This window comes from Ixodes scapularis, unplaced genomic scaffold (genome assembly GCF_016920785.2).
Source record: "Ixodes scapularis isolate PalLabHiFi unplaced genomic scaffold, ASM1692078v2 PGA_scaffold4__175_contigs__length_147842914, whole genome shotgun sequence".
Classification (NCBI taxonomy): Eukaryota; Metazoa; Arthropoda; class Arachnida; order Ixodida; family Ixodidae; genus Ixodes; species Ixodes scapularis.
In genome coordinates this window covers 28437370-28450812 of record NW_024609879.1, presented here as the reverse complement: position 1 = coordinate 28450812, position 13443 = coordinate 28437370, and the positions used below count along the sequence as shown (strand labels likewise).

The 13443-nt window shown below is 44.3% G+C and overlaps 1 protein-coding gene across 1 annotated transcript in view; it reads left to right on the top strand.

The window, feature by feature from the left end:
• The window catches only part of LOC120836260 (putative acyl-CoA synthetase YngI), a 155158-nt gene that overhangs the window by 85730 nt on the left and 55985 nt on the right, over positions 1–13443 (top strand). Inside the window, exons 7-8 of the mRNA XM_040217904.3 lie at positions 5666–5783; positions 9551–9646. Coding sequence (XP_040073838.1) covers positions 5666–5783; positions 9551–9646 — 214 coding nt within the window. The remainder of the gene's footprint in view (positions 1–5665; positions 5784–9550; positions 9647–13443) is intronic.

The window sequence follows — 13443 nt, the reverse complement described above, 5'->3', positions numbered from 1 at the left end:
CGCCGCGGCAACATTTTACGGCGTTCATTAAAAACGCTCCATTTGGACGCGTTTCCAGATTTCGGTTTCTTGTCGGAGCGCATCTTTGCGCCCGCGGTCCTTCTCCCCAGTGGCTGAGACGCGCAACACACATCTGCCCTACTTCCCTCCGTTCTACGAGACAGGCGAGGGGGTGGGTTCGCGCCGCGACCACCGGGGAGCAGAACCGCGGGCGCAAGGATGCGCTCCGATAAGAAACCGAAATCTAGAAACGCGTCCAAATGGAGCGTTTTTACAGAACACCTTAATATGCTGCCCGGCGTTATATCCTTCTAAGAATAGTTGATTTGGTGGTTTTCGATGATGCTCCACAAGTTTTAATTGGAAGCGTATGTCTATATTCACTAATTAAAAGTTAGTTAACGAATTCTAATTAACTAGCCGACATATCGCAAAAATTAGCCACCCAGATAGTGTCCGCCTGGCCTGCACATAGTGTCCACATAGTCTCCACACAGTGTCAACCTGCACAAACCGCATAAGTGTAGCTTTCACGGCTTTTTTAAACAAATCTGAAAGAATAAATAAAACACCCTGTATATATATATATATAAAGTTTTTTGTTTCTTTTTTAAGCTTAACAGACGTTTTAAAAAAAAGCCATGAAAGCTAGGTTAATGCGGTCTGCGCAGGTGACTTATACGGCCAGAGCGACATAGTATAGGGAGCTAATCGTAACGATCGGACGGCTAATTAGTTAAAATTCGTTAATTAACTTTTTAATTAATGAAAATAGAGATATAGTTCCAATTATAAATTTGCTCAGCGTGACCGAAAACAACTAAATCAGTAATTTTCAGAAAGGCTTTGAACACGTGAGAAGCGTAGTTCTGCACTAAATTTACCGCTTGTGGAGCAGGTACAAGGCTGGGGCTAGATAAGAGACGAAAAAATTGTGCGGGCGCCTTATCGAAACCGCTAGCTTTGTACGCGCTCCACGAGTGCTAACTTTAGTGCACTACTACGCTTCTCACGCGCTCAAAATCTTTCTGAAAATGACTGATTTAGGGGTTTTCAATGACGCCCAGGAAGTTTCTAATTGATACTACATGTCTATTTTCATTAATTAAAAAGTTCATTAACGAATTTTATCTAACTAGCCGACTGATCGTTACAATTAGCCTCCTATAATATGTCCCGCTGGCCGTATGACTCACCTGCGCAGACCGCATTAATCTAGATTTCATGGTTTTTGAACAAAAATTCTGTTAAGCTTAAAAAAAACACCCTATATATATATATATATATATGTATATAGTGTTCTCGCTTATCGCTTGTCCGGTGAAAAAATATGTTGTTCTCACATCTGGGCCCGTTTGCTCGAAGCGCTAACCGCGGCTAAAGTTAGCCGCAGTACCTAGGAGAGGGATTTTGAGATCACGTGACTGGCTCGGCAGGGATGCGGGGAAACATGGCGGTGCCCCAGTGAGTGAGCGCCGGTCGCTTTGGAACTAATATGTCGTTCTAGCTGCAATATCGGGCGCGTTAGTCAGCAACGAATAATGCAGGAGGCTTTTGCTTTGCTTTACCTCCCTTAAACCGGAAAGCATGGGCAATGACATCGCCGCATTTTTTAGGTAGTGTTTCGATTCGGGGCATTCCTAAGCCTACGTCTTTAGAAAGCGGATTGTTGATAGCACACAAAAGCAGACAGCGTCCCGACAGACTTTTTTCTAAATGATCCAAGCATCGCGAGGAGAACGCTGGAAGTGTAATTCTACGGTTCACGCGCGCTGGCCTCTCTCATAAAAGATTTGAAGTAAAAAAAATCATAATAAGGCTTTAACGAACGCGCGTGCAAGGCAAAATTTGTTTTATACTTTTTGCTTTAGAACGGTTACTACTGCAGACGCCAGCACGTGCGACGCGTGAAACTACAGTCGTAGCATGCACCTCGGTGCTTGGGAAATTTAGAGAAAAGGTCTGATGGGACGCCGTCTGTTTTTGTGTGCTATCAACAATCCGGTCTTCAAAGACGTTGCTATGCCGACAATTATAGCGTTCATTTAGGCTTAGGAGTGCCCAGAATGGAAACACTATCTAAAAAATGCGGCGATGTCATTGCCCATGCTTTGCTGTTCAAGTGAGATAAGGCAAAGCGAAAGCCTCCTGCACCATTCTTTGCTGACTAACGCGCCCGATATTGCAACCACGACGACATATTAGTTCCAAAGCGAGCGGCGATCACTCACTGGGGCACCGCCATGTTTCCCCGCATCCCTACCGAGCCAGTCACGTGATCTCAAAATCCTCCTCCTAGGTACTGCGGCTAACTTTAGCCGCGGTTAGTGCTTCGAGCAAACGGGCCCTGGACGCTCCACCCTGTCTAAGTTTCGCCGGTGCCAGGAAACAGGACGGAATGATCATGGCGGGAGGACGAGACAGCGTTAAAGTCAACACGTTGACGAAGCACGTAATACTCTCGATGTCATCGTACTTGCTGTCGGCTCTGTCGAAAACTGCTCGCCGTTTTTGATTTCCTCAGGATTAGTCTTGAGTGTGCTCCCCCGAAATGGCACAGCCAAACAGCGAGTGCAAGCCCCCCGGGGCCAATGGGATTTTTTCCTGCATAACTGCCATGAAGTTCTCCTTTGTCTCGCACAAAATATTCTGTGAGTGCCGTAGGCGAGAGATACATAGCTACCACGGAGCAAGCCTTTGTCGGCCTTAGTGGCACACAATTTGCCAATTTCATCATACGTGCCATAGAGATCGATGGGTACAGCACGGACCCGTACCCATGTAAATGGCCACTTGGATAACGAATACTCCACGTTTTCATACGTACCTCTTTGCGAATTATGAATGGTGATATCACTTGACTGCACAACGGGTAGCTTGCATCTCCCCTCCTCGTTCCTCCCTCCTCCTCCCTCCTACTGCTCCCCTTCTCATCCTCCCTCCTCCTCCCTCCTCCTCCCTCCCCCTCCCTCCTCCTCCTCCTTCCTTCATCTTCGCACGTTTTGTGGACAAATCGGTTCATATGCGAGACCCCCGGGTCCATCCCGTTCGAAAATTCCGTCATATTTGTTAGGATGGTTACGTTATTCGCCAAACGCGCGGCGTTCCCTCGCACGCACTCGCAGACTTGGCTCACTCGTTGTGTCGAGCTTCAGCCTCCATGCTTTCATTCTGAGGTTTGAGCACGCTGTTTCGAGGCGCCGACGTCTACGGCATCGCTGGTTTCGTCGTCAGTCTTTGAATCTGATCGCAGCAGGAATGAGAGTGATGGTTACAAAGATATTTTGGAGGCTGGTCGTTTGACTTCGACCCGCTCGCGACCAGCTCCAACGATGTCGACGAGATTGTCACGGACGAACTCGCCGTCACCCGTGACGGTCTCGCGCGTTCATGTGGGGTTGAAGGTAACAGGGCAAGGGGGCGAGAGCAAAACCATTCGCAGGTATAGACGAGAAGTGTGAGAGTGTGCGATCGTACATGGCGAGGCGAACTTGAAAGAGCACGTGGGCACCTAGAATGAGAATGCGAATAACTAGATGTGATCATCACGTGGTTTATGGCCACTATGGTGTCACTCACTTGAGCAGTGTTGCCTGATCGCCAGATGGAATTTATTTGCCTTCGTAATTGGATTATTGCATTTACTAAAGCTCTGCAAATCGTGAAACTTGGTGTATGTACAAAGTAGCCGATAGCATTTTATTTCGAGAATAAGCTACCCGTTTAATTTACGTGTCATAACCCACTTAAAGCGGCCTCCCTCATCGCACTTAGGACTCCAGTGCGATGAACGTGTGCACATTTTATTTTTTCGCGCCACCGCAATTTTGATAACCCATAAATAAAACAGAGGAAATTGGATGATTTCTACTTAATCAAGACACAGGGTGCTCACAAATGTGTCAGCGAGCCTTTTTTGGCCATGATTGATAAGGAACCTTCAAGTATAATGCGAGAGTGGGCATTCTGGATATGACAGTAATATATTTTTTGTACATAGCATGTAACCGAATGTTTACCTCATAACATTTCAGTTCCCAGTGAGCCTTGCGTCATTATCGTCTTTACTGTGTACCTCTTTTTGGCGCTTTTAGTGTATGATGTGCGGAATAGCCCAACTCAAGATTTTGTTGCATATTATTGAGATAACCATATTTAAAGTACGTTAGGCTATTTCGTATCTAACTTCATCTTCCGGAATGCACTAATGAATGAGTTGATTGTATTTCACAAAAGAAGTTGTTTTTCAAGTTAAATTGTAATTATATTATGTCATTAGCCCTTTCGGTGTAAGCAGATAAAACATTTACTTATTTATACGATGAGAGGCTGGCATGGGGGCCCTTTTCGCCAGAGAGTGACGACGCATTCAAAGGCGCTGCTCGGGAGCGCTTTGAGGGCTGAGACAAGGATTTTTTTTTTAATTCTATCAGTTTTTAACAGAATGTGCGTTTAAAGGTGGGATTACTGGGCAAAGTGTGACAGGACAACACGTAGACCGTTACAAAATTTGTACCAAACACTTTCGAGGGCAGTCTGTGCAAAAAACCAGATGACCGTTGAGGGTGGTGTCACTAAAGATCGCTCATTAAAAAAAAAAAAAAAAAAAAAATAACCGGAGACGAACGAAGACGAAGATAAACTAAACTCAAAACATCTCAAACGAAAAGAGCTGCTTTTGGCGCGTTTTGTGTCTGCCCCTTTCTTCGTCCATCGTCCTAGGTTTTTCGTGTTTTTTTCTCAAAATTATGCAACATAAAAACAAATTGGCAGGTTTACTTACTCTTTATTTTATTAAATGTCGGTTGCTATTTAAAAAAAGCTTTCTGTCATTGTTCTTGCGTGATTGATTATTTCGCGTTTTTTTTAAATTTGCAGAAAATAACAAATAATTTATAAGAAATACTAACTGAAAAGAAAGAACCAAATACTACGCTCTATTCAAAGGGGAATGGAACCGAAGACTCCACAAATATGAGTCCAACACTACTTCTACGCCAGATTAGAGTTTTGCAAAGAGGAAACAACCCGTCTATTCACTGTTCCGAAGTGATAGCCGAACGCAAGAATTCGGCGTTTGCGTTTGAACAGCGACTTGAGGCAAAGGAAGCTAGCGTTGGGTCTACCCACAAATAATTCTGAGCAGATTTTGGTGCTCTAAAAACTCAGCCCGCGTGCTCGTCTCATTCTTCCCCTTAGTTTTTATACGCATACACTAAAAAGACAAAAGGAAAAACAAAATAACTGCAACGTTTGTTACACGTTTTGTAGAAGTTCGCTGAAACACGTTTTGTGCATACGGTTCTTCTCCCCTTTTTGGCAACACTGCCGCACCACTGAAAGAAGTCTGTCACACCCGACGTGGATTACAAAGAAAGTCTTCAAATGCCATTCACCTGGGAGAATTTGTTCGCAGGGAGGCTCACTGCTCACACATTTCTCGTGTGGAGAACGTACAAGTAGTTATTGTTTTACTGTTTATTAACTAGGCCGAACCAGGCTATTTCAAGGTTATCTACTTTGCTGTGGGTCTTCATGGCAACCTTGATGCCTTCTCCTATAGAGTTACTTTTGGCAGACTTCTCGCCACTTTAACGAAGGGCTCCTAGAGGCAGTTTTTGCCACCATGCAATTTGCAATTAATCGACAAATTCATCTTCCACAGGGGAACTATTACTTTCGATGACCTGATGAAGTCTCCGACGGCCCATGACCACGCCACAATGAGCAGTATGCGTTCCAAAGTACAGTTTGACCAAGACGCCTTCATCCAGTTTTCTTCAGTAAGCGTTTAAAGCCTGAATTTTTAACTTTAGATAATCAGAATCTCAGATCGAGCAATATTCTAAAAGTACAACAATGTAATGGTTAGCAATGATGAAGCAGAACAGTATAGCGGAGGCCGCACTTGTGTTGTCATAACAGTCCCTCCACCTGCTGCGACCGGCCTGTCGATCCCAAAGGTTGAGTAACGTTTTTACAGTTTTTACAAATTTACTCTTCTAGAAAATTCCCGAATATGTAATTATTATTCTTAATTCCACCGAATGGCACGAATAACTGTATAGTTTTTAGTTTTACGCTCAGGCCGACTCCGGTGACTTGCACATCAAGACGTCGGGCAATTCATTATTACTTAAATTAAGATAAAAAGAAATTCCGTGTATCACACAAACAAAACCTCAATAAGAAATTAAACATTCGTGATTTTTTGTCTTTATCCATGAGCAGTGCAGATCGGATTGGCGTAATGCGTCGAGCAGACATAAAGGGGTGTCGCATATTTTAAACTAATAAATGAAAATCAATCAGATGACATATTCTAGAGAAAGATAACTTCTCGAAGACCAAGTTTAAAACCGTTCGGTTCTTGGTTCTTGCCATCAAACAAGCGGCTGAGTGTCTAATTCCATCTAGATACAGCATAACCCTCCCTAAAAAGTCACATTTAGGGAGCCTCTTTGTCTGCTTCCCTTATCTGTGCGCCAAGTGTAGTTAGTCTATTGCTATGTCCTATGAGGTCATACAAAGTGATGTGGCCTTTTATTTGATCGGTTTGACGTGACCAATGCCGGACCCACATGAATTATACGAAGCCTTAAGTTTCAACAATATCGAACTATTTAATTAGACGTAGAACCGCATACGACGAAAGGATCTGGTGGCTTGGCCGCCAGCCGCCGAGAATCTACACTGCCTCAGCTATGCGTTTGTCAGGCGGAAATTTTTTCACTAGGCTATATAAATCTGGCTTTCTAGGCCAGGTATTGTGCAACCTGGAAAGAGAGGGATATGGGAGCAACCAGGGCTGCTACAATTTATGCGGGCACATGCAATTTAATTTGACAGTAACCACGGTTACCTTGTTTTCCCTTCAATTCAATTTTAAAATGCAAACGTTTGTTGATGATACATTTATATATCTCCAAATAAAAGGAACACCATCCAATAATTAAAAACTATAGCTTCAACATTTAAAAATCGTCTTGGTTCTTCTTTAGGAGCACCATCTGCTTCAAGCACAAATTCATGAGTATTGTTCTACCCCCCCCCCCACTCAAAAAAATGAGAAAAAAAAAGAGTGTACTTGTTTTGTTACTTTTCGACAACTCCAGCGTCACATTTCAGACGTCTTCCAAATTCGAGCAGTCATTCACCGAGAGCTTGGCCTCTAATTCTGCGGAAAAACACCGAACATCACACAGAAGTAAGATTTCAGAGATGACGGAAAACGTCGAGGCAAAGTAAAACAGACACCAACAGGCTCGCCAAAAACCTTTCGTCCAAACAACTATCGTAATGCCAGATTGATGTCATAAAAAGTGTCATGACTTCAACGTGGCGACCACGAGGACACCTCTGCGAAAAATTGTTTCAACTTTACAAGATGGCATTCTGCACCTCAACCAAAGCTCCCAGAAGGGGGGAATCAAAAGGTGACTTGCGTGCTATCCAATATTTCGCTATATCACTAGCATAGCATACCAATGGAACAGGTAACAGCACTCAGAAAACGTGGGAAAGATACGTCGATTGTGCTATTAACAGCGAACAAGGGCAGCTAGACTGCCGTCCTGAATCGAGGGGCCTACGGGAACATAGCCCCCGATTTCCGTAACAGCTATGCAAAGGAAAAGATTAAAAAAGACCCGACATAACTATTTAAAACCAGAATAAAGGAAATCCAAGCCGAAATCTGCAAGAAACATCAAGAATCGAGGAACCTTTATCTGTGGGTTATCTGCAGAAACGGGTTTGCGCCAGGTTTTTGCGGAGTTCCGAAGATTGATAAGGCCGAACAATCCACTGAGGTCCATTGGAGGCTTCTTGACATTGCCACTTCGAAAACTATAACAACTACCTGCATCTTACAATTTCCCATCTCGCTGGACAAGCTGAAACCCATGTACGTAGCGCCGGCCACTTTGTGGAAATTGTTTCGCAATTGAAGAGCAATGCTGAAGCTATTTGTGTGTTTCGTCGAGGTATATCTTTCCAGAAAACTTCCTGTTCATCTGGCAATCGCCGGGACCAGACTGTCAATGAAAAAGACGATAAACTGAAAAAGGTGACAATACTAAGCGTGGATGTAGTGTGCCTACTCCTCTTATTATGTTTCAGCAGTACGCACTTCAGTTTTAAAGGAGTACACTTTAATCAGACAAGCGGCACCACGATGGGCGCATCTGTTTCCGTTACCATAGCAAACCTAACCATGGAAGACAGTGAACAACGTGCCCTCCAGTCATTTTTTTCAAGCCCTAGAGGGTTCCTTCACTACGAGGATGACTGCTTTTGTATCTTAAAAGAACCGTCACAACTATACAGCTTTCTCGCACACCTCAATTCCATCAAGCCCGCATTTCAGTTTGTCGTGAAATGCGATAATAACAACACACTGCCTTTTCTCGATCAAAAAAAAAAAATAACGAAGAAGTCGAGTTTTTTTGTATAGAGGAAGCCAACGCACAGAGGACTTTACCTTCAATTTGACTCAAACCATCCGAAGAGTAACAAAGCATCGGTAATTTCGACCCTCCTCTTCAGAGCGAGGACCATCTGCTCATCCGAGAGTGAAAGACAACGTAAAGAAAAAACTGTCACTGCAGAGCTCAAGAATAATTGCTCCACCAGCAGCTTTATTTAACGAGTTTCATGCGGTCCAGTTCGAACTCACTGGCGCACGCAACAAAAAGAAGGAACTACGCGAATCAGCGTGCCTTATATGAAAGGTACACGTGAGTCATCGGCGGGCGTGCTGGCAAAAGATGCCATTCAGTCGACCATAAGTCCATGGTAACACTGGGACGACTTACGCTATTGCCAAAAGATAGCCCTTTCAAAGTCAAGAAACAAGAAGTCGACTACTGAAGTCCCTGCTCTGATTGCCCCGCCACAAACATCGGCTAAACAAAGAATTTCCACGAATGGCTTCCACCACGCAAAGGCTATGTGCGCTAATCGGCCACGAGCGCAGCACTGTTGCGCAAGATTAGGACATCGAATACCATCGAATCGACTTCGAAAACACTTGCATCCTTGGCGCCGAGGGTAACCCCCGGAAGGCGTTTTATTGAATCGTAGAACATTCAAAATACAAGAGGCAACATTTATAGATTCTTAGACGCTTTTCAATCCGCTCTACACCTCATGACGACGAAAAATAACATCACCCTAACTATAGAAGAAGTTGCTGCTCTTCAAGGAATTATTGCCGTCATGAAAAAGAACCAAGTGGGTCTTGAAATGTTGGGTCCCTAGTATGTAGGGATTGCTTGGTGTCTTATTTCCGAATTTTTACCCTACCAAAGAGATATCTGTCAAAGTACAGCTTTGTATTTATATGTGCACCTACTTTAAATACAACTGCACAATTTATCTCTTCTCTGCGTATGATAATTAAAATAAAAAAGCTGGTCACTCGAAACGGCACATTTCGGTACCGTGAAAGTTAGGCATGACGGTGTATAGATAGCTATCCCAAAGCAACCGCATGCAGTTTTCATACGTTACAATTATTTTAAGCTATGCGATTTGTTTTTGAACGTAGGGCACAACAGGGCAACCCAAACCAGCGCGACTGTCTCACTTCAACGTTGTAAACAACGCCAACAGTCTGGGCCGCCTCTTGGGATACCATGAACAGGTATTGTGCTGATTGCTTTCACCAGTACTTTAGAGGGACACCGATATTGCCAAATGTTTTCTGGTCATTTTATGCCAGGCTATCAATGTGGTCGTCATCAGACTACCCAATAAACATTTTGCAGAGACGACGACGAATTTCGCGCACCGCCTCATTGTTAGTTCGTCGTGGCTCACCATCGCGGTGTACAGCCCGCAGTACGTCGCCACATTGGTAACGTCGTGTACATGCACTTCCTGTGACCTGGGCAGTTGCGTTCAAATCAACATATTTTGCAGTTTTCTAAAAATTCAAAAAATGAAGTTCATTTCTTTTTTTCTATTTTTAACGTTGAATGTACGCCTAAGATTACCCAAGACTTTGAATATTTGGGTACACGTAGTGTGAACGCCACGAATCCTTCGAAAAGAAAGTGAGCGCGACTGAGACTGACCCATTCTCGACCGACTGTTTTCGGGCTGACAGTAAAAGAATTTCGAGTCGCAAAATCTGTTCTGGGGCGGTTCAAATAAGTACATCGGCGAGACATGAACACTGCCTTAGTGTCCCCTCAACTAATTGAGGCACAATATTGACACTCTTACATTAAACCTAAAACGTCCCTCTACAAATTATTCCTTTCGGCAAAATCATAGACAGGGTGCTTTCTCAGCAGCTTTGGATATTAGAACAAAAACAATTACAAATACTCAAAACAAATAGAATAAAACATGAAGGACTAGGCCAACTCTACAACACTCTTTCAGCAGTTGAAAGAGTGTGGTTGTCTCGTCCTCGTCTTTCGTGTTTTTATTTCTTCAATTATAATTATCTACATTTCAACACGCTCACTTCAATAATTAAGAATATTGAATACTAATAACATTACTGACCGGGGCTGACGTGAAAGCATGAATAGAAATTGGCAATTAGCAATATAATTACCTAAAATTAGTTAACTATAGTATTCAATATTCACGTTATTTGTCATGTTTCAATTCTTGCTTTGTCGCCGGCCATAAAAATATCCCATTTAACTTGTTTCAATATGAACACCTAAATACTCCTTGGCGCTATTAACTTTTAAAGTTGCGCTCAGTGTATTCGAGGATACTTTTCTGTGTGGGAACACCGCAATAAACCAAGATATTTTCTTTTTGTATTGTGTGGATGATGATGATTGGAAAGCTGTTTATTGCCGCGGCAAATCGTGGCCTATATATAGGATTGGAAAGGTGGCGCGGCAAAACGCGGCATAACCAATACACAAGAAAGCAAAACTTATTTTCTTTCAATCTTTTCAAAACAAACAAACAAACAAAATAAGATGATACTGATATTCCTGCCTTGTTGCAAAAAGTCAATTTTATAAATGAAGACATTGAAAATGTTGATGATCTTAACACTTCCTTAAATCTGTTTTCACAGGTTATGTTCCTAATCGCATTGTTCCTTTGTCTGTTCAGACGATAGAGACGGTTGTGTCGTATGAGACAATCGTAGTAGTTGGGGTAGTGCCTTTACTAAAATATAACAACTCGTGAAAAGCTTCTGGGTGAGATGGACTATCGCCGATATTATTGCACAATTTCAGACAAGAAATTGCTGAGTATATACGTATTATTTTGACAACTAGCTAAAAACTGGTTGTGTCCCTCGTGACTAGAAAAAACAAATTTAACTCAGACTTTTATGTCCGTTACAAGAAACTCTGGAGAAAATTATTGACCAGTCTTCCATACACGTATTGCCTATATGAGTTTTGAAGATATATTGTATAGCTTGAAATATAATTATGTAGCGAAGATGTCCGGTACATAAAACTATTTATTATACTTGACTTCACAAGGTACAGCAATACATGACCGCGTTGGCCCTGCGGGAGTGTCTCTCCGATCCCGAAAGTGTAACCCGAAACTGTTTACTCAAACGCCCGCACCCTCCGGCGGCATACCTCAGCAGACTCAGGTTGGCAGACGCCGGAAGCGAAACCGAAACTAAACGTGTGGCGAAACCGACACTCGACTTGCGATGCCCACGCTACCCCACCCCCCCCCCCCCCCCTGTTCCAGAAAAGTTGAAAAATTAATATAATACCTGCACAAATGGTTACGGCACAAATCGTACGCGGTGACGAACCCTTCGTCCACCACGCGTCGTCGGAGAGTCTGCAGAATTTCTCGCCGGCGCTCTAGTTGGAGTGGTGATTGAATGCTCGAGGTGAGCCGGCTTTAATCGATCCACCGAAACCACGTCTGATCGTCCACGCACATCGATTGTGTAGTGCTTCGTGCCACGACGAAGGACTCTAAACGGGCCGTCGTACGGTGGCTGGAGAGGTTTTCTCACAGCATCGCGGCGCAGGAATATACGGGTACAAGTGTCAAGTTCCTTAAACAGGTACACGGTAGGACTCTGTTTAGCACGGGTTGGTGTCGGACGGAGGCTGTCCATGATTGTCCGTAAGCCTGACACGTACTGGAAGGGATTTGGAAGCTGCTCGTCTATGTTGGCTGCAACGAATTGGCCGGGGAGCCGCAGGGTAGTGCCGTAAGCAACTCAGCGCTGGTGCACTGCAGGTCACTTTTGAGTGTTGTGCGCATGCCCAGGAGGACGAGTGGCAGCACTTCGGTCCAGCGTGAGGGCTCGCCGTAAGCAGAGCCTTTTATACTGGGAGAGTTCGGCGGATGGGAGGGGCTTACGGCTCGCTAGGTTCAGCGGATTCTGCAGGTTCCACTGCCGCCATGATGTGCCTCCCGGCAAGTGGGTCCCCATTGACGTGCGATGGATACGCGTGTAGGTTTTGCCGTTCGCGCTTTTGTTGCCGCGAGTAGAAAGTCAGAAAACGATCATTTTGTGATTTCTGGCTTTATTCATATGAAAATTAGCAAACAAACCGCCCATTAACGAACGGCACTTATTTATGAACGGGGAATCGCTCACAAACGCCCGACGTCCGACACAGCTCAGCGGCCTTGTGCGCATTTTTCAGTGGGTAAGTTCGATTGTCTGGATCGCTCCCGACTCTTTACCACACCACAAGGTTTGTGCACCATTGTACGGAATACGGCGGACCAATCGTGATTTTCCGTCGTGCTTCTTCACCTGCCGGTCGTCTGGGTTTTTTTTTTTATTTTTTTTCTGACATTGTTTGGTTTGCTGTGAAGAAGTAGCGTCGGCATCGCGTTGTGCCTGGGCTTTTTGTGATCGACAACTGCTTTCGAATTCACTGTCTGCGATGTGCACCTAAAGAAAGGCATAACAAGTAAGTATTTACCACGCGTATTAAAAAATAAAAAAAATAAAGGTATCGCTAGCAAAAGAAAAGCGCTTGCGAGACGGCGAAGCGGAGTTACGAGGCCGCTTCTAAAAACTCGAGTGTAGAGAAAGCTACGAGAGCGAGATGAATGCTTTGAACGTGCCGACGGAGCGCGTGCACTCGTGCAGTGCACGCGTCGTTCAGCACGACGTGCACGCGCTTGCAACGATCGGCTCCGTACAGTATACACAGTTCAAATTTGGCAAGCTAGGCCGCTTGCAAGTATCAGGTCTTGCGCGGCAGGAAACGCCTTCGTGATCAACGGACACTGTCACCTGACGCTGCCGCTTCAAGTCGCTGCACAGTTTTAGTCAAAATAAAACGCGTTTAACTCACAAAATAAATTCATTATAATATTACCTCGCACCATCGAGAACTCGAGGTCGGCTTCCGCTTATCTCTCCTTGTTTTGGCCTCCCGGATCTTGTGCCTTGCACGATTTCCTTTTCCTTGCGAGAACCGGTACATCCTGAACCCTTTCACCGCGTTGTTCGAGCAC